The sequence below is a fragment of the Sminthopsis crassicaudata genome, chromosome 3 (genome assembly GCF_048593235.1).
Source record: "Sminthopsis crassicaudata isolate SCR6 chromosome 3, ASM4859323v1, whole genome shotgun sequence".
In the NCBI taxonomy this organism is placed as follows: domain Eukaryota; kingdom Metazoa; phylum Chordata; class Mammalia; order Dasyuromorphia; family Dasyuridae; genus Sminthopsis; species Sminthopsis crassicaudata.
The window spans coordinates 12,428,100-12,452,540 of NC_133619.1; the positions used below are offsets into that span (position 1 = coordinate 12,428,100).

Here is a 24,441-nt window from a genome sequence, read left to right on the forward strand (position 1 = left end):
GTCCTGGAGGATGGGGAAGATTGACAAACAAGTTTCCATATTTATAAACAATGAGAAATACTGCAACCATCTAGAGAAATGAACAGCGCTTGCTTCCTGTGATTTCTTCCATAAGTTGATGGCATCTTCAAGATCCCCAAAATAAGAGTTTCAGGTAGAAGGAAGGAAACCAGGAACTTCTGTGGTAAAAAGCCAGGGACACCTAGAATATGGAGGTGTCTAAGACTGCTACACTTTGTGTTGGAGAAAATAGTGGTTTCAGGACAAAGTTCTGAAAGTCTCTCCAACTTGTGGAGCTCTCTGCTCCAGGACTTTTCTGCTTGCCTGTCAATACTCGTGGCTTTTGCTTTCTCTGTTAAGTTCTTTGGCTTTTTGTGAGAGCGTGGGGAAGAATGTAGCGTATATATGTGTAGAATGAGTCTGCATGTGAAATTGTAGAAAATGCAAATCCAAACACACGTTACTGTTACCTAATGCATATTATATTCATAGAATATCATTTCATATATAACATTACTATTAATTATAAACTATAAACTATTAACTATATATAATTTTATATAAACATATTATGTACATCTAATACCTCTATAATACTTTAAACTTATCTAATTAACTGAAAACATTACTAACTATATCAATACCTTTACATGATAATATATCATAATTCTCTATAATATTATTAACCACAAACTTGTCTAATTAACTATAAACACTATTAACTATATATAATTTTATATAAACACATTATGTACATCTAATACCCCTCTATAATACTTTAAACTTATCTAATTAACTGAAAACACTAACTATATTAATACCTTTACATGATAATTTATTATAATTCTCTATAATGTTATTAACCACAAACTTGTCTAATTAACTATAAACACTATTAACTACATATACATATATAAATAATTTTATATGATATAAAATAGTATATACATCTAATTCTACTCTCTAAAATAATGCTTCAAACTTACCTAATTATGAAAACACTACCAACTATATATAAATACTTTTGCATGATATAAGATTATATACATGTAATACCATTTTGTTATTACATGTATATAATGTTATATGCTTTTTATATTATTATATTAACTATATTATAGTTATTGACTATTATTAACTATAAAATTATCTAATTAACTATAAACACTATTAATCTATAAATACTATTATATAACATAACTATTAACTATAAACTAATCTAATTAATATCCTCCAATGTGCTTTAAGCCCTTGTAAGCTTTAACACGCTATGTAAACAGTGATGGGGTCAGATAACTTGGGTTCAAATTCTGCTCTGACGTTGCCGACCTGTGGCAATGGGAACGTGTCTCGGTCATTCTGGATTTACTTTCCCATCTGTAAAATGGAGTTCCCATCTGTGATCCTCGGAAATGAGGTGACTCGCAGGTGACCAGAGTGAATCCTAGCATCAGGCCAGAATTCTGACCCATGCCAAGTTCAGCAGACTGTTTCCATTAGCCAACATTGCCATCTCCCACCACCGGTACTTAATCTACTGCTATTTGTAGCCTGGGTTTCAGGTGTACATTTATTTTCCATATCAGTACACCTAAGCTGGGCAAAGCTTTGTTTTATGGTCTATCTTGAAAGTCAGCCTTTTCACAAGGGTTTGGTTTTGGGAGGAAAAGTGTTTTCTCAGAAACTTGGAAGCACATAAAAATACAAAATGCTCAGGAGTTGTTCAGCTCGTCTTAATATCTGAGGATTGTTGAAGGTAATTTGGTCTCAAGTAAAAACTGCAAAATTTGTTTTTGATTCAATAGGTTCTCCTGGCTCATCAACTCTCATTAGACCCTGACATTATTTTAATCCTTTGTTATAATTCCCCTAATTTATGTTACTCAACACTGAGTAATAAAGAATTCTGAAATGACATCTTTGTCACAAAGAGGACTTTTCTTGGAACGCGTCCACTGTGACTTGCACAAAGTAGGCTTTTAATAAATATTGGCTGAATTAAATTGAATTATAGCGCTGTGCCCACTTGCCAAAGAAAGCATCTGTATGGCTTATTATGTTTTTTTAAATAAGGAAAGAAAAAACAACAAAGTAAAGCAAAGGAATCTGTTTACCGAGATACTGTTGTAATTAGCCTCTCACCCCAGGAAAAACCTGTGGGAAAGACCTCAGCGTGGCTGAATGTGAACATGTCCCTTTGGAAGTCACCGAGGGGGACATGTTGGCGCAGGTGCAGCCAGGGCTTGTCTCCCTCAATCACAGCAGCTGCCTCAGCTTAAGCCCTCAGAGAAATTCCATGAGCGGAATTGCCGAGAAAAATGACCCCCCTTTCCATTTCTTTATTCCCTTTGAAAAGGCAGTAACAGTAATTCACATTGGTGTGGTTCTTTAAAAGTCCAGGCCAAAGGAGGGAGGGCTCCATCCAGACATGACTGAGAAAGAACACCCCCCGAATGCCCATGAAGGACCATATTAGTTCAATATGCGCGGCCCTAATAAAAGGCTGTTCCAGGACTTGCTTAGCCCAGACACACAAGAAGGGCCAGGTCGGCAAAATGTTCTAGATTTGACAGTTCATGTTTGGAAATTGTTGCCCATCTGGACAAGGATGCTTACAAAGTTGTGTGATTATGTATTTAATAAATAATGCATGAATTTATTTGACAAGAACGGGCTGAACGCTTTCAGAAGTCTGTTTGTTACTTCTGTAAGAGCTGAAAGACTGCCTGAGTTTGTTTGGGTTAGGATAAGAGCAACAGCTAAGGCAGATGCATTCTCTGCTCGTGGCCAGGAACAGAAAAGGCTTAGCTATGGGGAAGGGGTATTTCTGAATGCTTTTAAACTTTTGTCTCTTCCGTTTATAGGATCATTGATTCGGAGCTAGAAAAGACTACTGGGAATAGTTAAACCAGCACCTCATTTTATTTATTCATTTTATCTATTTTTTCATTCATTTACTGTTTTCTTCATTCATGTGCTCATTTTTTTTTTTATTTTACTCCCTTCATTTATTTTTTAAAATTTATTTATTCACTCATTTATTTATTTTCCATTAAAAAGAAATTCATTTATATGATCCTGTTTTTTTTAAAACATTTCAGTATGCTCTCCCAGCTGATCCTTTTCATGCAACCAAAAGCTACTTCAGATTTTTAAAAATAAAAAGATTAGGAGTCTTGTTTTCAATAGAACAGGTATCTGAGCACCTTTTGCATAGCAAAGGATGAAGGCATTTTATTAAGATACATGTTTTCTTTAAGGGAGATAAAACCGTAGGAAATGAAAAGATACATATACACTATGCAGCACCTCATTTTAAAAAGGAGGACACACAGAAAAAATTGAGCACACTTGCTTGGTGGCACTATGACTTGCACAAAGCAGGCATTCAATAAAGAAATGAATAAATAATTTTAATAAATTAAAAAGAGATTAATAAAATTAACACAAAATTAACTAAATTTTTATAACTATATTGATAAAAACAATTAACAAATTTATTATTAATTTAATTACACTAATAATTGATTGTTATTAATTAGTAATATATTGTGGTTATATTAATATAATAATATTAATTATAATAATAAGTAAAATATAATTAGTCAATCACAGAATAAATTAATAAATAAATAAATTGAATTGAATTGTTAGCACTGGAGGTGGGACTGTGCCAAGTGAGTTGGACTATGGAGGGAGTCCCTGAGTGGAGGATTCCTCCAGGGGGAGAAGGCCGTCACCTTGGAGGTAACAGGACAGTCCCAGGACAAGTGTCCCATCAGGGCAGGTACTTCTAGAGCAAATGAATAAAAGGTTCCTCAGCCCCTTAGAGGACGTCCAGCTCAAGTCCCTCACAAATGAGGAAACGGAGACCTTTAGAGGTAAAGGGATCAAATAGGGAGTAAGTAGCAGAGGCTGGATTCCAGCCCAGGCCTTGATTCCTGGAACTATCTGCCTGACTCTGGACCCCTGGGAACCAGCATGAGGCTGCTGGGTGCTAGATGACGAGAGCAGGGGGAGAAGGAAGGAGAGGCTCTGCAAACAGTTCTCGCCTCCAGCGAGTACCTCACTTTCCTGGCTTATGGCCAGTGAACTGAGACAAACCTTTTTCCTTATTGCAATCAGGTGCACAGTGCCAAGAACAGTTCTGCATTTTAGAGCCGTCTTCATGCTCTCACTATTGAAACAATTCTTAATTTGGCTTTCTCCTCGTGCAGGATTAGGGCTTCAGGACCCATGTGGCAGGTCAGTCATTTTTGGCAGGTAGAAAATGGGAGTTACGCTGATTAAAATCCATCCCAAAGTGCAAATGTGCTTTATCTGTCAGCTTTTCAGCAGGATTCTCTGGGCAGTGGTGTCTCCGCACCGGGTTTATGGGACAGTGTGGCCTTAGGGTTACTCGGCTTCCTCCTGAGAACTCAGAATGTGGCTATTGAACTCTGTATTATAGAATAAATAAGCAAAGAAGGCCCTGGGTCGTTGCCTGGAGGAAGGCAGTGTGGCACAGTAGGAGACACTCTGGGTTGTCAATCAGGCTTCTGTGCCCCTCTGAGAAGTCTGACGAGTTGCAGCTTCTCTGTAAATGGGCAGAGGAGATGGCTCCATGTAGACCGAGCTGGGTTCGAAGTCAAGAAGAGCTGAGTTTGAAATCTGCCTTGGGCATGCACTAGTTGTGCGAGCCGATGGGCAACTTGGGGGTCCCAGATCCTCGTCTGGAAAATGGGGGGGTCGGATTTGTGGATGATACTAAATTTACGGACCCATGAAGGTTATATGTGAGAGAGAAGAAAGGAGGAGGAAGAAGAGGCAGACTGAGACATTGGCACTTGCCCAATAAGTCATGATAAGTGAGTGGAAGTGGCCTGGGGGCTTAATGTGAGGGAAGCTTCTCACAAGTCCCTTAATCTCTGCCTCAGTTTCCCCATCTATAAAATTCCACTTCAGGGGAAAGTGAAAGCATGTGTACCCATGGAATATATCGAATGGTTATCGGTGATTTTATTGTTTACAGTGAGACCGGACTGACTTCTAGGAGGAGTGTGTAATTTCTCGAATATCTCATCAAATGTGTCCGAGATTAAATGCCCCTTGGTCGCCCTGCCCCCATTTCTCTCCCCCACTTTTACACGGTTATTCTCTAAAGAGAATAAAAGAGGAGGAAGGAACATCCTGTACTCTAATTTAGGTGGTAAGAATTTGTTATAAAACATTCCAACATGGTCTCCTTAGAATGGCAGGAGCAGGGCAGGCTTAGGACTGGGGGAAAGGGGAGAACTCGGCTAACAATGGATGAATAGAGAGGTGAGCAGTAATTCAGGGAGGCTCTCAGCTCTGGGCTTTGCCTCTCAGCAGGAGTTGGCCACTGACTGGACAATAGCTTAAACCGAAGTTCAGCACAGTGTCTGCAGCCAGTAAAAATATTAAAACAAAATATTCAAGTGGATGGAGAAAGAGGGCCTGGGTTCAGATCTCACACATTGGTTAACTTTTTGCTAACCAATGTAGTAGACCCACTAAATATGGGGCATTCGTTTCCTTTTTTGTACAATTTTTGCTTTGTACAATGCTAAAGCTAAACCCCCAAGTGTCATTCTAGCTTTTAACCTTTGATCCTGGGACCTAGGAACGTAGGGGAGCAGAAGAGAGTAGTTGTTTATCTTTAGGACTCTATTTGGGATTTTTTTGGCAAAGATACTGGGGGGGTTGGCCATTTCCTTCTCCAGCTGGTATAAGGGTGAAGTGACTTGCCCAGGTTCACACCGCTAATAAATATCTGAGGCTTGATTTGAATTCATGAAGATCAGTCTTTCCACTCTAAGCCTGGTGCTTTATCCTCTTCCAGCCAGACTCCCACAAGGTGCAATCTTTTTATCCTAAATCCTTTTAAATGGTTTCAAAATTAACTTGCTGACAAAATGAGCACACAGGACAAGAATCTCTTCTAGCATCATTTCAAGATCTTGTCCAAATAAGTAATGACGCTTACCCGTCGTTAATTTGATTTATTTTTCTGTTTTTCCTTAGCAAATGGAACCAAAACAAAGGCTCTCACAATAAGGTAGAAATGTGTTTTATCCCAAAGCGATTTCAATAAGATAACCAAGGGCTGAGATCTTGAAGGAAAAGAAAGAAGTCAGCTTCCACAACCACTGGAACTTGAAAATGGATTTATCTGATTTGGAGAAATAGAAAAACTCATCCAGAGATTATTAGGGCATTTTTCAAATACACCCCTACCTTAAGAAACTGCTTAAAGGTGGTGGTCAGAACAATTAAATAGCCTTTGGTTTAGCTCCATGTTTCCCATCCCTCACCATCAATTTTGTCAATGACTTCAATGGTTATTTGCCTTCTCGTAATTTTCCAAGTTACTTTTTAGCTTATGCTTTTCTATGTGGTCATCAATATGTGTTGGTAGGCAAAGCTGCAGACAGGCAACACTGGGTAAAACGAGTTTTTCTTGGATTCTGCTCTGACTTTAATGGGGCATCAGGCTATACTTAAAATCTTGTTTCTCCATTTTTAAGAGGTTTGCCCTTTTAAAAGCTTGGATCAAATCCTGAATTCCGCCTTCGAGGGCAACCATCTTGAAGAAAGTCACTAGTGGTGGATTAGAACTAGGCCACCAAGATGCTGAAGAACGAATGGTTTTGATTACCCAATAGTCAGCCAGTGAGTGCAAGGGAGGGTGACAGAGGGAAGGTTGACTTTTTATCAGATTTTCCCCAAATGTAGACTGATTCCAAGCATCATCTTCTTTCTCCTCAAGCTTTCTGCAGTACCAGGAGGAAAATATTTGCCAAGGTCAACTGTTCTAAAGCTTTGGTTTGGGGCTGGGGATTTGTTTTTTGAACTGCTCATCTAGGTTATCACCTCAGTTAGCACCTGGTTAAAAGTCATTTTCACATCTTAAGAACATAATGATCATTTTTCTTCCTTTCCCTAATGTCTCCTGCAGTTCTGCAGTCCAGGTCCCTCCCTTTAACTTGCATCCTCCTCTCTGTTTCACTCTTGGTTTCTTCCACCAATCCCTTTTCTCTCTCTTTCGATTGTTTTATTTACCTTTTCTTACTTTGCCAACTCTCTTCTTTCCCGAGACTACGCCATAATTCTAGGACTCCTTTTTATCCTTCTCAATTGTTTTGTCCTTCTCTTAACTAGATAAAATCTGAATCAGTGTCTAAACCAGATTCTTCTCTAAATTTTCCCTTCCCAAATTTAACTTCTGATCTACTCCACTTTTAAGTCATCTACATGATTTATTTCTCTTTATTACCTACCAAACACCTTTCTCCTTTGCTCCCTCCAAAGCCAAGTCTAGGGAAAAATGTTTTCAATTAGTATTTCAGTCTTATTCTATCAGGGAATAATTAGAACATGAATGAATGCTTAGAAGCATGATAGGTACTTTAAAGGCCTAGGACACAAAAAATTATGTGCCATGGGAGGCTAATCTAGAATATATATATATAACCATGTCCCTTCCAGTTGCCTGGAAGCGACTGCTTTCCAGGAGTCTCCTTGTTTCTTCTCTTTTCCTTCTATCACCTATGACATTCTCAATAGCCAAAACATCAAATAAAGAAAAAAAAAATTAAAGCTAAAATCGAGAATTTGAAAGGGGTTGAGCTGGGGGTTAGGGTGGGTAGAAAGCCAATACATTTTTTGTTAAGTTTTGGTGCTGTGGATTATAGGTACCACAAAGCAATAAAATATTTTTTGTGCAAATCTGTTTCACGTTAACTTGCATCTATTGGCTTGAAAAAAAAAAAAAAAAAAAGGATGCCATTCTTCAGTGCCAGTGTAACTATTTAAAAAAAAAAAAAATTAGAATCCACCCTTGGTGGACTGGAACTCATTTGGGTAGAGTACAGAATGTCCCTTTCTTTAGTGTGCTCATAGGAAAGTATTTTCCCCCTGAGTGGCACATAGTTTATGGGTGCTTATCTGAAATATTCCTTTGTTTATTAAAGATATAATTTATTTTATAATAGCAATGAAGACATTTGACACTAGCTGGCTGGGCTCAGTGGTTCTTACCTAAGTGAACGTACGTGACCTGCTCTGGCAGGAATCCCTAACCGCTTGGATTGGCAGTTCATCTGAGTTAGGAAGAAATCCAAAAATGGTCTAGTTTTTGCTTTGGACAGATGGGTATTAATGAAGGAGAAATTCTGTGACATGGGGGAGGCGGGCTGCTCTTGGAAAAGGTGCCGCTGGGACTGGTTCTGCCCAGTGTTGATTATAACCAGAGCCCTGGTTCTCTTATTGTGGAAGCTGAGCTCGGGGCCCACAGTCTGCCTCTGGGAGGATGCGGGTCGGGCTGGACCGACTGGTTCTGCAGACAATGCAGCTGGCACTCCCTCTGCTTCTTGAACGGGGCTGGCTGACATGGCGAGGGCCTTGGGGGCAGGAGGCGGCTCGTCTCTCTCCATATTCCTCAAAGCTTGGCTCAGTACAATACAGAGTATTCAATACAGCCTCCATTATTGCTTGGGAACCATTCATTGTCATCTATGGGGATGGCAGAGTCTCTAGATTCAAATTCTACCTAGAAGGCTTATTATAGTTTTGAAATTTTAGAATATATATACATATATGTATCGTTTTATATATAATATATATCATATATTCATTTTCATGAGTTCAAATCCGGCCTCAGATAATGGCTCTGTGACCCTGGGCAAGTCTCTTAAGGCCTCTTGAAGAAGAAAAGGGCAAACAACCCCAGGGTTTTTGCCAAGAAAACTCCATACAGGGTCATAGAGTCAGACATGTTAAATCATCCATTTTTTGGATGACTTCATAAGAACAATATAAAGAGTAAATAAATTACTGGATGGTCTGACTTTACATCTTGCCTTGGACGCTCCCTATGTGTTTCATGTCCAAGGTAAATTTCTTCACTGGAATTGTCACAAATTGTGAAATATCTATTCCTCATCTTTCTCTGCACATATATAGCATTTTAAGAATATTCTGAGGAATTTATTTTCAATACAGGCCAAAGGTAGAATTCCAAAACAACATAAAAGGTCACAGTATTACGGCTACGTGGCAGTGTGATTTAATAAGTGTAATAAGGAATTTATCTGGACTTCTAAAAAATAGGCCATATTGTGCTTCATTTATTAAAGATTGGGTGAGTCTGGACAAGCCATTTACCTATTCTCAGTCTCAGTTTCCTAATCTGTAAAATGGGGAAGACCATTATACCTACCAAGCTTGAGGAAAAGATGAGAAACATTTGCAAATGATTACAAGCTCTCATCAATATGAAAGAGACAGAAGATACTAAATCCCACTGTTTGTTATTTCTCTGCTGATTGTGAAACAAAACAAAACAAAGCATTTTATTTAGTCCAACAATCTTGGTCTAAAAAGTTCCTCTAAAGAACACCTGTGGTAGGATCAGACAGTATTCCGTAATAAACAATAAATCGATAAAACTACAATAATAACTTTTTTTTTTTAATGGTCTTTGATTATCAAAAAATCAGGAAGACATTTATTTATGTTCCTTACTGTCACGGAAGATGACCCAGGCAAAGTCCCAATGGAAAATAGATTACCTGGAACTGGTGAGACTATCCAGGTGCCTTATATTTGGGAAAGATGTTGTGCTGAAGGCATTATGAAATACTAGAAAAATAAAGAGCCTCTTCAAAGAAAAGGATGCAGAAGGACAACCAATCACTTCCCCAAAATAGACCTTATTACCTAAAAATTTAAAGTTACTTTTCTCCTTAAAGTTAAGCCTCTTTCCCATGCTTCTTCAAGTAATGTCAGGCCCAAGATACTTCTAAATTCACGGGAGATATTCACACTTAGGTGCTCTTGGTAAACTTTGCTATTTTCTTTAACTGTCTTTCAAAAGCTCCGATTTCCTCCGGCTGTTTGCTTTCAAATAGGTTTAATTTGGTGACTAAAATACTCTTTTCTGTTCCAAGTTTTGGCTGGCTCCTGGGTTCAGTGAGATCGGACCTTCCAGACAGTTTTCCCCTTGGAAAGCACACAATGCGTGCAGGGTAGGTGGTGCCATAGAGCATAGACAACTCTGAGGAAGCCCCATCTTCCCGAGTTCAAATCTGGCCTCAGATACTTGCCATGGGACCATACCTGGGAAAGTCACTTAACCCTGTTTGCCTCAATTCTTCATCTGTAAAATGGGCAGGACAAGGAAATGGCAAACCACTCCAGCGTCTTTGCCAAGAAACCCCAAATGGGGTCATGAAGAGTTGGGCTTGGCAGACCAATAATAGATGCTCACTCGTTTGATTTTTTTTTTTTTTTCTCTTTCTTTGGTTAGCTAATTAAAACTGTTTTCTTACCAAAGCAGAATTCCCTGTTCTCCTCCCTGCCCCCACTCAATCAATAAATCAAGAAAGCATTCTTTGAGCGCCTCCTGTGTGCCAGGCACTGGGAAGGGTACATATTGGAAGATGACCAGACATGGAATTAGTTGGGAATTCCTTTTGGATATTGGTAGGGAAATTCATTTCTGAAATAACTGTAAATTATATAATCAGGAGACTCCTTGAGTGGGCTGATGGTGTTGATACTGGAACATTTGCACATCAGCTGGAGTTAGACTTGTTTTGTTTTGTTTTGATCTGTAAGAGAATGTCTTATCTATGCAAAGTTTACAGGTAATTGCTGCAAGAAACATGGAAACTGTTATGGTTTGATTTTCATTCCTTCAAAAGGGAGCAATCTAATTAAGGACAGACACTAATAATTTACATATTTGGTTCTAAGACAATTGTTTTTTTTTGTCTTTAAAGGTCTTTATTAAAGCACTTTACAAATTTTTTTTTAAGCTTTTTATTTTCAAAACATATACACGGATAATTTTTCAACACTAACCCTTACATAGCCAGATACAAATATATTAACTAATATATCTATATCTATATCTATATCTATATCTATATCTATATCTAGATATCTAAATAGATATCTAGATATAGATATAGATGTACTATATATAAATATATATTTAATATATAATATATATTTTAATAATAATATATAATATATATAACTTTACAATGTGCTAGTCACTCCAAAGTCTTTTACACACCTATGCTGCTTTTAAGATAATTATAGCAATAAAACAAGACATTGAGCCCCCATAACTAATCAGATATGTAGAAGTCTAGATGTTATATGGAAACTGGAAGAAGGCACTAAATTCAGTCATAGGAACATAGGACTATTTAATCTATTGGCAAACATTTATTAAGCTCCTACTATGTGTCAGACACTGTGTTAAGCACTGGGGACAAAGTAAAACAGACCCTGCTTTAAGGGAGCTTACCTTCTCTCTAAATGATGTAGACATATAATTATATGCAAAATAAAAGAAGGAAGAAAGGAAGGATGGGGGAGTGGATAGATAAATAGCAGTGTGCTGGAACCAACTTGCCTCAACTCTCCAGCAGATTGTTAAATTGTTGTGAGCATTTATACTAGGAAATAGTTAGATGTTGTAGGTTAAGGATTTCTTTTTTTTTTTCCCATTGTTTTAATGGAAGGAAGTGATGGAGAAAAAGTTAATAATGTGTATTGAGTTTAAAATTGTACCCTGCAATAGCTATTGCCCATTAATAAGCCTCCACCCAGGCTTGTGCTGGTAAATGTTTAACAACAAGCTCTACAGAGCTCTGGGTGTTAGGGAGGAAGGGGAGTCCAAGATTCCTATGGGGAAGAAGTGAAGATAATTCTGATATCTAATTTTGTGGTGGTTATCATTTCTTTGAGGAAATTTCCAATAACCATTTGGGAAACTACTACATTTCTCTTTAAAAAAATTATCTTTAATTTATGAAACAGAACAAACATGTTCAAAAAAGCACAATAAAAAGATAATTGCACATGAAATTACAAATTTACTCTGAACAACTTGGTATTCCATTCAAATATAAAACAAAGTAAACACTCTGAATCCCCTACATAAGTACCTTTTCAGGGTTTATTAATTGGAATAAAATGGAAATGAGATTTCAAAGGTGATGTAGGGAGTTGTGGTATTTGTGTTGTTTTGTAGAGGAAGAGGAGATGAAACTGGTAATCCCACACAATATTCTTTATTATTATTATTAATTTTATAATTACAAAAATTTTTTTTGACAGTACATATGCATGAGTAATTTTTTTAAATAACATTATCCCTTGTATTCATTTTTCCAAATTTTCCTCTCCCTCCCTCTACTCCCTCCCCTAGATGACAGGCAATCCCATACATATTAAATGTGTTACAGTATAACCTAGATACAACATATGTGTGCAAATCCCATGTTCTTGTTGCACATTAAGTATTGGATTCCGAAGGTATAAGTAACCTGGGTAGATAGACAGTAGTGCTAACAATTTACATTCACTTCCCAGTGTTCCTTCTCTGGGTGTAGTTGTTTCTGTCCATCACTGATCAACTGGAAGTGAGTTGGATCTTCTCTATGTTGAAGATTTCCACTTCCATCAGAATACATCCTCATATAGTATCGTTGTTGAGGTGTATAATGATCTCCTAGTTCTGCTCATTTCACTCAGCATCAGTTGATGTAAGTCTCTCCAGGCCTCTCTGTATTCCTCCTGCTGGTCATTTCTTACAGAGCAATAATATTCCATAACCTTCATATACCACAATTTACCCAACCATTCTCCAATGGATGGACATCCATTCAACTTCCGGTTTCTAGCCACTACGAAAAGAGCTTCCACACACATTTTGGCACATACAGGTCCCTTTCCCCTCCTTAGTATTTCTTTGGGATATAATCCCAATAACAGCAATGCTGGATCAGAGGGTATGCACAGTTTGATAACTTTTTGGGCATAGTTCCAGATTGCTCTCCAGAATGGCTGGATTCTTTCACAACTCCACCAACAATGTATCAGTGTCCCAGTTTCCCCACATCCCCTCCAACATTCATCATTATTTGTTCCTGTCATCTTAGCCAATCTGACAGGTGTGTAGTGGTATCTCAGAGTTGTCTTAATTTGCATTTCTCTGATCAGTAGTGATTTGGAACACTCTTTCATGTGAGTGGATATAGTTTCAATTTCATCCTCTGAGAATTGTCTGTTCATATCCTTTGACCATTTATCAATTGGAGAATGGTTTGATTTCTTATAAATTAGGGTCAGTTCTCTATATAATTTGGAAATGAGGCATTTATCACAACCTTTAACTGTAAAAATATTTTCCCAATTCCCACACAATATTCTTACTCAATTAGACATAAGTTAAATATAAAACAGCAGATAAACTAGCCAGTGTTTTCTCAGAGCTTTCTGAATGTTGGGAGCTGGTACACTGTACTAGACTCTAAGGATACAAAGAGAAAAATCAAATATTTCCTGCTTTCACAAAGCTTACATTCTATTGAAGGAGATTATAAAAGATCTGTGTATGGCCACAGAGAAGTATATACAAGATAACTAAGTACTAGTGTTCCTGATTTTAGCAGTGTGGACACTGACCCAGATCACAAATCTTCCATTCTCTCACCATAATCTATATATTTCATTCAATTCAGTGCTGTTCATGTCAGAATTCAGAGCCCTGTGAACAGTCCTAAAATGAGGCTCTTGGAACTTTGCTGGTCGCTTCTCAGACATGTTGTCCATCAGTGCACCCATGCCATCGTTTTCTCTAGAGTGATAGGATCCATGAGGCCTTAAGCTTCTCCAGCCAAGTTTTTAAGAACTTAAGGCTTCCTTCCTGCCCCAAGATATTGAAAGTTCTTGGATATTGAAATACTAGAGAAACAAAATAATGACTTTATAGACACAGGGACAGGAAATCCACCAGACTACCATAGGAGTTGATTGTTAGTTGTTCCTACATAGATCTGTTTTATGAAGTTTCAAAGCCATATTCTTTACATGTGGAGGAGAGTCATTCAGTAGTTGTTGGTTTGTTGGGAGTTTTGCTTGTTTGTTTTTCCCCCAAAAAAACAATCTTTTTTTGTTTTGTTTTGTTTTTTACAAATTTGTTTAGATTTTATCTGCAGGCCTCTATTTCTTCAAGTGCCTGGATAATAGATTCTGGCCTGAATCTCCACTATTCTTGGTTTCCAAAATAATACCTTGTCCTTGCCAGCGATACTCTTTAAGCTGTCATCCTACAGGTCACGTGGCACTATGAATTTGCCAACGTGTCTAGAGATTTTCGGCATCAAATTTTTTTTTTCATTGCTGTGTTTCAAATGAAATAGAATATGATTGGTTTGGTTTATATTTTAATTAGATAAGTAGCAGAAAATACTTATTTCATTGATGCCTGGTTTCTGTTTCATACTTTGGCAAACCTTTTGTACTAGTAAATGAAATTTCCTTTTACGCAGAGAAAAGCCAAGTTTCTGTTGTTTTTGGTGTTGTAGCTGCATTCTTTCTGGTTATTAGTAGTGAGCTAGAGAGGAGTATTTAAAATTCCTTTGCTAAAATACGTATTTGTAATATTTGTAACTGAAAATTTTACATATAAAAACAGTTGATGACTAAATAATTATCTGGTATTTCATTTTCCTAAGGGTTTCACTTTAAAACCACATGAACCTTAATAATAAAGTTTCTCACTATCCTGTCTATAGCTGAAAACCAAAAGAATCAAAATTAGTTTGTTCCTTAGGATCATGAGACACCATTTAAGAGATGCGTAAGGATGTGGAATTGTCCATGGCAACAAGAAAGACTGCCAGAGGCCTCTGGTACCTGGTTGGGAAGCATGGCTGGGGCTTCTTCCATTTTGTTACTGATGGGAGCTAAACCTATGGTAAAGACATCCTCAAGCCATCAAAGAATATTTTTTCTACTGGCTTCATATGGGTCTTTCCTGTTTTATATTTATAAAGCCATATTTTAAAAAATATTTTAATAGTTTTTATTTACCAGATATATGCATGGGTAATTTTACAACATTGACAATTGCCAAACCTTTTGTTCTAATTTTTCACTCCTTCCCCCCACCCCCTTGGCAGGTTGACCCATACATGTTAAATGTGTTAGAGTATAAATTAAATACAATATATGTATACATGACATATTTTTACTGGGTAAACAAAACAAAAAAATCAGTACAGAGTAATTCTAGGGTAATTTCTAGGAAGGGGTTATTTATTCCAAAGCAAACGTCAATCTTTCTCCTCCTTTCTCCTGTAAATATCCTCCCTAGCACCAGGGAACAGAATCTGCATAAGCAAACACAGTTATTGTGTGCCAGGCCTTTTGCTGAGCATCTGGGACTCAGAGATGTCACTGAAACAGTTTCTCCCCTTGAGGAGTTTAAATTTAGGGGAAAATCTTATATTTATGTATCATCAATATGTACAAAATGTATAAATGAATGCAAGGTAAACAGTTCATCAGATCAAAAAAGGCTTCAAGGAGAGGCCATTTGAGCTAAGTTCTGTAGGAAACTGGGTTTTGTAAGAGTTTAAGATAAGGAAGGGATACAATCCAGTCATGAGTGAGAGCTTCTAGAAAGGGATGGGTTCCAGAGAGAGAAAGTCGTGTGTGATCAATAGCACGGGGGACCTATTTCTGTCTGCCTCTGTCCCTTCTGTCCCGGCTAGTGTTTAGCAGAGGGAGTGGGGGAATGTTGACACAAGTGACAGACTTCAGCGGGGAGTAGACACAGGTGTGGAGGAAACCAGAAGTAAACAAGGGTCGATTTTGTGTGGACAGCTACGAAGTGAAAAGTTAGATTCATCATTTGGAACGAGGAGACTAGAGTTGAAGAGATGAGATGCTTGATTCTTTTTTTAAGTTGAAGATGTTCATTAGCTTATGTCTGACCACGTATCATAGATCATCCTTAGTCCAGAGCCTCTTTGGAACAGGCAGCAAGTAGTGAGCTGAGGAGAGCCTGGAATGACAAGGTAGCTCTGTTTTGACTCGAGGTTATTAACCTTGAGTGTGAGCACATTTGATCTGAGTTGAGAACCAGATTGTTGAATGATCACCACCACCACAAACTTGACCTGGGTTTCAAGACAAAGATGGGGAGATCTCCACTGAGTGGAGATCGCTGTCGATGCTTTGAGTAGTTCAGTTTTAGAAATGGAGACAACCAAAGTGTGCTGTTAGGCAAGTTCTAAAGGATTCTGATTTAGAAAAAAGGCCAGCAAACTATGGCTTAGGGGGGCCAAAGCTAAGAAAGATTTTTACATTTTAACATTTTTGTCTATTATTTACTTTTGATATTTTATTTTAAAATATAAATATTATTTTTAGCCTGCAGACTATCGAAAGACAGGTAGCAGTATGGATTTGGTCTACAGGCCATAGTTGGCCAACCCCTGATAGTTTTTTGTTTTTTGTTTTTTTCCCTGAGGCTGGGGTTAAGTGACTTGCCCACGGTCACACAGCTAGGAAGTAAGTGTTAAGTGTCTGAGACCATATTTGAACTCGGGTCCTCCTGAATTCAAGGCTGGTGCTCTATCCACTGCGCCACCTAGCTGCCTCCCTTTTTATTTTATTTTATTTTATTTTATTTTATTTTATTTTATTTTTATTTTTCTGATGCACCCACACTTTATTTTTTTCCTGAGGCTGGGGTTAAGTGACTTGCCCAGGATCACACAGCTAGGAAGTGTTCAGTGTCTGAGATTTGAACTCGGGTCCTCCTGAATTCAAGGCCGGTGCTCTATCCACTGCGCCACCTGCTGCCCTGTCCCTAATAGTTTTAATAGGAGAACAAATTACTCCAAAGATACTGATTCACCATCAATGGCAATTAACATGAATCATGACTCTGTGCTAAGTCATTAGCTGCCAGTAATGATAGATGCATAGGTATGTAGCATCCAATCAGTCAGTAGATATTTATTAAGCACGTATTGTATGCCAGGCTCTCCTCTGAGTTCTGAAATGATGAAAAGAGATAAAAGATGGTCCCTGCTCTCAAGAAAGTTATAACCTAATTATAACTATGTATATAGTTAGAATCTATAGTAATCTATAACTTTAGATTAGTTATAGTCTAGGATATCATGGAAACAAATATAAACATATAATTTATATACGTGCATATGTTTGTGTGTGTGTATAAAATAGGAAACAGCAGAAATAAAGCATTGGGACTAAGAGGGATTGGGGAAGGTTTCCTGGAGAAGGTGGAATTTTGGTTGAGATACAAAGGAAGCCAGGAAAGAGGGAGGTCACTAGTTAGAGAGAAGAAGAAAGCACTTTCAGGGATGGGGGACAGCCAGAGAACATGCCCACAGCTGAGAGATGGAGAGTCTCGTTTATGGGACAGCCAGGAGGTCAAGGTCAGAGCACATGTCATATAAAGGAACAGGGTTTAAGAAGGCTGGACAGGTAGGAGAGGAACAGGTTATGAAGGGCTTTGAACACTAAGCGATGCATTTTTATTTGTTCCTGGAGGTTTAGAGAACCACTTTGTATCATTGCCTATCAACTTGTGCATAAGATTAAGGTGACTGATGAATCAGATTTCTTATATGTAATGAAATTTATTCTATATATACAATAAATGTGCCATAATGAGTGGCAGGCTGGCCCGCGATTGGGGATACACTATTCTTCAAGCATTCCACTTTCCTTCGGTGTCTTTGTGGTGGATATCCTCCAAGCCTGGAATGCTGTTCCTTCTCGCTTTTTGCCTTTTACCTTCCCTGAGTTCCCTTCCTTTCTCCTGAGAATTCCCCTGGAAGTTTTCTCCAGGTTAGGTCTATAACGAGAGTAGACTTGGCTCTTCTCATCAATGCAGTGATCCAAAACATTCCAGTAGACTTGGAGTGGAAAAGGCCATCTGTATCCAGAGAGGGAACGAGGGAGACTGAATGCAGATCGAAGCCTAGGATTTTCACTAATGGAAAATCTCACCTATTCCCGTACTCCACTTCCACTCTTGCCAAGAGGGCATTTTTTCATCTCCCGGGCTAAACGTGGCAATATTCAGCACGGCTTCTTTTGATCTTTCCATTTGCATGGTTAGTCATTGCGTATATTGTTTTCCTGCTTCTGTTTATATCACTCAGCACCAGGTTATGCCAATTTTCTCATATACTTTTCTCTGAATTTTTCATATTCATAATTTCTTTTTTCTTTTTTACTGAGGCGATTGGGGTTAAGTGACTTGCCCAGGGTCACACAGTCAGTGTCTGAGACTAGATTTGAATTCAGATCCTCCTGACTTCAGAGCTGGTGCTCTATCCACTGCGCCATCCAGCTGCCCCTCACAATTTCTTAATATTACAATTATAGTCATATTTTAATATATTTATTGATTAATAATATTAAATATACAGTAAAATAATTAAATATTAATTGATAATGTTATTTAATATTATAATTAATATACTTTCATAATATTTTATTCATGTACCAGACTTGATTTAGCCCCAATCAAGGGCATGTGCATCATTTCTAATTCTTTACTTCCACAATAAACAGGGCTGGTAGCGCCTGTAGCACCTCTTCTTCCCTTGACTTCCTCATGCTATAGGTCTAGAATTAGTCATTTGTTTTCGAAATTGTCCTTAATTCTGTATTTTTAATGCCAGTAAGAAGTTGCGTTTTGTCTCCATTAGATCACTTTTCAGATCTTCCCTTGCTTTCCCAGTCTTATGCATTCTTTTTTTTCAACTATATCCAAGATATCAGAGGAATAAACTTTGAGCTTGTGTGAAATGCACCTTTTCATTCTCAAATGTACCAAGTTAAAAAAAAAGAAAACACAAAATGTAAATGCTTCTATTTTTTCACAGATTTTTTAAAGAATTGGAAGAAAGACACCAAAATAATATCTTCCTAGATGACATAAGTGACATTGTAGAAAAGCATACAACATCTACCTTTGATCCATATATAAAATATTGTACAAATGAAGTCTACCAGCAAAGGACTCTACAAAAATTACTGTAAGTAACATTTGTTGCATTTGCAAAACACTGATTTAGTTTTAAAAACCTAAAGTGAGTGGGACTACGCTGATTAATTGATTAAAAATGGTTTTGGAATTGTCTATTTTAGAATAAACCCATTGGTGTGAAATATGAATGAATGGCTGAATGAAAACACACTGATTAAATCCTTATGTTCCGGAGGTTGTGCTAAATACTAGGAATACAGTACCAAAAGTAAAAACAGTCCCTGTGATTTAGGAGTTTATATTGTCCTGGGGGAACAAAGCACTGTAATTGGAAGAGACTCTTTTGTCTGGAAAGTTATAGGAATGGGGAATGGGGCTTGGGGGGCAGTGGGGAGTAAATTAACACATTCCATCTAGGAACAATGAAGCTGATTTGTCATGGTTCATGGTTCCAGAACTTGGGGGAGGGGGAGAAAGGGGGGAGAAGAAAAGGTACCTCCACGAAAGCAAAGGAGGAGGAGATGGCCATTGTCACAAATGATGGACGTGCGGTTGGAACTCTTCCTGATATGTTGGTTTGAGAGCGGTGTTTGCTAATCAGATGAGTATGACTCTAGGATAAGAGTTTCTCTAGAGAAGGAAGGAGCTGTTAAATGGTAAGAGAATAAGGAGAAAGTATCTAAGTGGGAGATCTAGAGACCAAGGAGACAAGAGCTTTTAGTAATGTATCATGGGATCACAGAACTTAGAACATCTTGGAAATCAATCCTTCAATCCCCCCCTCTTATTCTGTAAATGGAAATGAAGACCACAGGGGGGAAGTGAAGCAATTTTAACTAATAGTAGCGAGGACTACCACCCTGCTGTCCTGAATCCTGGCAACTGTGGGACCTCGGGGCCGCCTCGTTGAACCCATTCCTTCCTACAGCTTCCCCATGAGCCTCTGGAGCCCATTTATTACCTCTCAAGGCAGTCCAGTGCGTTTTTAGATCACTTTTATTTTTCCCAAATTATTCCTACTGGTCAATCGAAGTTGCTCCTTCTTCAGTATCCCAGGCTCATAGATTATAACTGGAAGGGATCCTAAGAGATCATTAAGATCATTTTACAGAGGAGGAAACCTGAAGCAGATAGGCTGTGACTTGCCCAATGTCACACAAGGGCAAGTGGCTGAGCCAGAATTTGAACTCGGGTCTCTGACCATCAAATATATATATTAATATACTTTCATAATATTATATGTCTCTGACCATCAGATATATATATATTTGATGATCAGAGACATATAATTATACATATTATATATATATATTATATCAGAGACATATATATATATATATATATATATATATATATATATATATATATGTATATATACTTTCATAATATTATATTCATGTACCAGACTTGATTTAGCCCCAATCAAGGGCATATGCATCATTTCTAATTCTTTACTTCCACAATAAACACACAATAAATAAAAAATAATTTTTTTCCCTCCGTTCCATCATACCGCCTGTCTCTTATACCTATTGCTCAATTTCTACCTTCTAGGGCCAAGAAGAACAGATCAGTCACCTCCCTTCCAATAGATCATATTCAGTTACACTGGCTTAGGGGAAAATACTGTTTCACTACAGTTGACTTGGATGGGAAGCAATGGGGAAGAATAAATCACTTCTTGATTTAAAAAGTTCTGTAATCCCAAGGAAGTTCCACCTCTGATTGAATCATGCATTTTTACAGACGTAAACAGATGACTCCCCCAGAGCAGCTAAGGCGAGCTCTGCCTTTGCACCCTCTCCAAGTCTCTCTTGCCGTTCTGTAGGAAAGCGTTTGATGGGGTGATTCTCAGGAGCCTGCTGCTGATTGCACAGCTTGGCTTTTGTCCCTTGCCTTACGTCTTAGGTGCATGCACATGCCTCCAGCCCCATTTGGGGAGAGCCCTGCCAGGACTAATCTGTCTGCAGCTCTCTCCCAGCATCCTGGGCGTTTGATTCCCACAGCACAGGGCTCTGGCAAGCTTCCATGCAGACCAGGTGTGTAGGGTGGGTGGGTGTGAGGATTATCTTCCTGGGGCCCTACATGGAGATAAAGGAGCCCCTTTTGGTCAGGAGGGCTGTCTTGAGACCTTCATGTGCAGAAAGCTGTCCTTGGGGAGGTGGAAGGCTGGAGTCTGCTCCAATCCACCACCAGACTCAAAGGAGAGTCTCCTAAAAGAATTGAAAAGCTCTCCATAGAAAATCACTTGCTATATTTCTTGACCTTATTCCTAATAACTAATCTAAGTGTCCCTCCTTTCCTAACCTCCTTCCTTTACCATGTTTTGTTGAAGATGGTGCAGAAGAGAGCTTAAAATCATATAAATTGATTAGAATTTTGAGGGGAAAATTATTATTTTGAACTGTCAGAGCAAGATTTTGGAAATCATCACAAGTCTTCTGAACAATGTTTTCTTTCACTATACCATTGTCTCTTTTCTTTTGCTGAATATAGTTTATCTTTAAAAATCCTTTTGAAAACATTAGAAATAGTTGGTGCTTTGTAAAAATGATTTTTTTTTTAACCCCACAGATAGACTTGTTGGTTTCTTTTTATGTCATTTTTCTACTTCCAGGCAGATCAAATAAATGAAATTTTACTTTCCTAAAAAAAAGAATAATAATAATGGTGGCATTTTTAAAGAGTCACCTTTATTTCAGAGGATATGTCTGCTGCCCTTTTGTCCGGAGAGAGCCATTCCTTGTAAGAATAAGAAATAAAAGGGATGAGAGAGGAGGGAAGGCAAGTTTAGAAAAATTCATGAGCCACCTGTGACAGAATATCCAGTGTTCTACCTCTTAGTGTACATGAGTAAGGGCAGATGCATTTTCTCCTCTTCGCTTTGGGGCTCCGCTTGAGTATTATAATCAGAAAGCTTCTATTTGGAAGCTCTGCATTTTGTATTTTTTTTTAATCTACTTCTCCAGACATTTGTCACTTTTAATGAGGAATATCATGGTTGATTTTTGTTTTTTAAAGAAAAAATTCTCATAATCAGCAATACCCTCCTTTCCTAGCTCTTCCCACCTTCCTCACCTGCTCATCACAAGAGAATTAACTACTCTGCTAGCTTGTAAGAATCCTATGATTTGTCAGACCCAATTTAAGAAATCACAGATTCAGAGACTGAGGATTGGAAGAGAACTTGGAGGCCATTAGATCCAACCACCTCATTTTACAGAGGAGGAAACTGAGCTCCAGGAAATTGAAGTGATTTGCCCAGAAGACCACACAACTATAAATGTCCAGCAGCAATTATTAGATACTTCCTTTTCAGAGCTTGCTTTATTTTGACCTCAGTTTCCCTTTCTGTAAAACTGGCTTAATAATAGCATCTGACAGCTTTTGTGGGGATCCAAGAATAGAGAGTATGTTGAGACGTTCCAAAGCATGAGTTATTATTACTAAACATTTCTACAAACATAACTAAGGCATGAATCTGTGCCTTCAAGTAGCTTATCGTCTGATAAGCGTGACTATAGATTTTAGCATCTGTTAGTCTCCTGATTTCTTTCCCAGTTATAGGATAGATCTGGCAGCCAGTTAATGAGCATTTATTCAGCACCTACTGTGTGCTGACCACTGTGTGTAACTGTGAGTATATATTAGAAGAATTGAAGAATCTGAGAACATCCCAGTCTTTTCAATGTTGTCTCGGGGATGGGAGGAGATTGAGAAACCAGGTTGAAGCTCTTCTGCCTTATGTTGGGAATCTATTAGGCTTCTTAAACTTTTTCTACTCATGACCCCTTTTTGCCCAAGAAATTTTTATATGATCCTGGGCATATAGGGATATAAAATAGATACACAAATCAAAACTTACTATCAATAAATCATAATTTTGTGACTCTCCACATTTAGCTGCAAGATCCCATAGGACCCACAGTTTAAGAAGCTGGGCTCTGGAGCAAAACTTAGTTTGAACTATTCTATTAATGCAGATTCAAATCTGGGAGGAGTCATTCTTCCCTTTGTAAATGGAATTCACATCTAGGTGGAGAGCGGTTAGGAAATGGGCCTGGTGGGTGCTAATTTAGAATAAGTGGGGGAGGGGATCTGCTTACATTTACAATTATGGTAATCTCCATATCTTCAAAGGTACCACTGTACTGACTGTTTACATTTTGTGGTCATTTTTTGCAGTTCCCTAGATTTGTAACCCATGAAAGCTTCCGTAAAATCCTGTTTTATGTTGTTTGACTTTGATAATCTTAACAATTAGCTAATTATGGAATTGTTAGAATTTTAAAGTATAAAATCCCAACCCATAGATATCTATGGATACCCTTGGATATCTTCAAAGATACCCTTTGCTGACAATTTACATTTTGTTTGGAGTTCCCTAGATTTGTAACCCATGAAAACTTCCGTAAAATCCTGTTTTATGTTGTTTGACTTTGATAATCTTAACAATTAGCTAATTATGGAATTGTTAGAATTTTAAAGTATAAAATCCCAACCCATAGATATCTATGGGTACCCTTGGATATCTTCAAAGATACCCTTTTGCTGACAATTTACATTTTGTTTGGAGTTCCCTAGATTTGTAACCCATGAAAGCTTCCATAAAATTATGTTTTGTGTTATTTCATTTTTTAAGTCTTAATAATTAACTAATTAGGGGATTGTTGGGATTTTATATTTAAAAATTATTGTGAATGAAAAACTTTCACTTTGACATGAATATATTCCTATTTGGCTATTTATTTAAGGAGATAAAGTCAAAGTGGGTAGCAACTAATCTTATGAAATGTTGTGTTTTGTTTTGTTTTCCCCCTTCTCAGAGCAACTAATCCATCTTTTAAAGAAGTATTATCTCGGATTGAATCCCAAGAAGAGTGTAGGAATTTACCCATGATCTCTTTCCTCATTCTCCCCATGCAGAGGGTTACGCGTCTTCCCTTGCTGATGGATGTAAGAAACTTAATTTTTTTTAAATTCACTTTTTGTATTATGATGGAGACTTTGCTGTTTGTATTTGGGGGTGTACTTCCTCGACACATCTGTGAAAATGTTGAGACCCTTGTCCTTATTCAGTAAGAAGCTACAGGATGGAAGGGCAATTTGAGACCTCTTTTGGGTTTTCAAATCATCTTCAATGCAAGCGATATCATGAAAACATGGACTTTAAGAGTTGGAAAGGGCCTCTAACACATCCATGAAAGGATTCTCTACTTTTAACACTCCTGACATGTGGTCATCCAGTCTGCTTGAAGAACTCCAAGGAGGGGTAACCTTCCTAGGCTGCTCGTTCCATTTGGGAATTACTTAAAGGATGAGGAAGCTGTCCCTGATATGGAGTGTCACCTTTTTGCTTCTTCAGGCCCTTGTTCTTGCTTCTGCTCCCTGGGACCAAATGGACCAAGCTTACTCTCTTCTTTGGATTACAACCCTTCAAATACTTGAAGACAACTATCCATGAGCATGATTATAACTAACTCTACCTGCTCCTGCCAGTCTTATTCCCTCCAACTCATATGTAAAGATATAGAATCAGAGTTCTTTCTGGGAACTTTCATTTATTCATTCAACAACTCACAAAGCCATTTCTAACTCCA

At 37.9% G+C, this 24,441-nt stretch overlaps 1 protein-coding gene across 1 annotated transcript in view; it reads left to right on the plus strand.

Moving 5' to 3' along the window:
- ARHGEF26 (Rho guanine nucleotide exchange factor 26) overlaps nucleotides 1-24,441 on the plus strand; it is a 129,212-nt gene that overhangs the window by 56,217 nt on the left and 48,554 nt on the right. Inside the window, exons 7-8 of the mRNA XM_074298043.1 lie at nucleotides 18,738-18,890; nucleotides 23,668-23,797. Of these exons, the coding sequence (XP_074154144.1) occupies nucleotides 18,738-18,890; nucleotides 23,668-23,797 (283 nt within the window). The remainder of the gene's footprint in view (nucleotides 1-18,737; nucleotides 18,891-23,667; nucleotides 23,798-24,441) is intronic.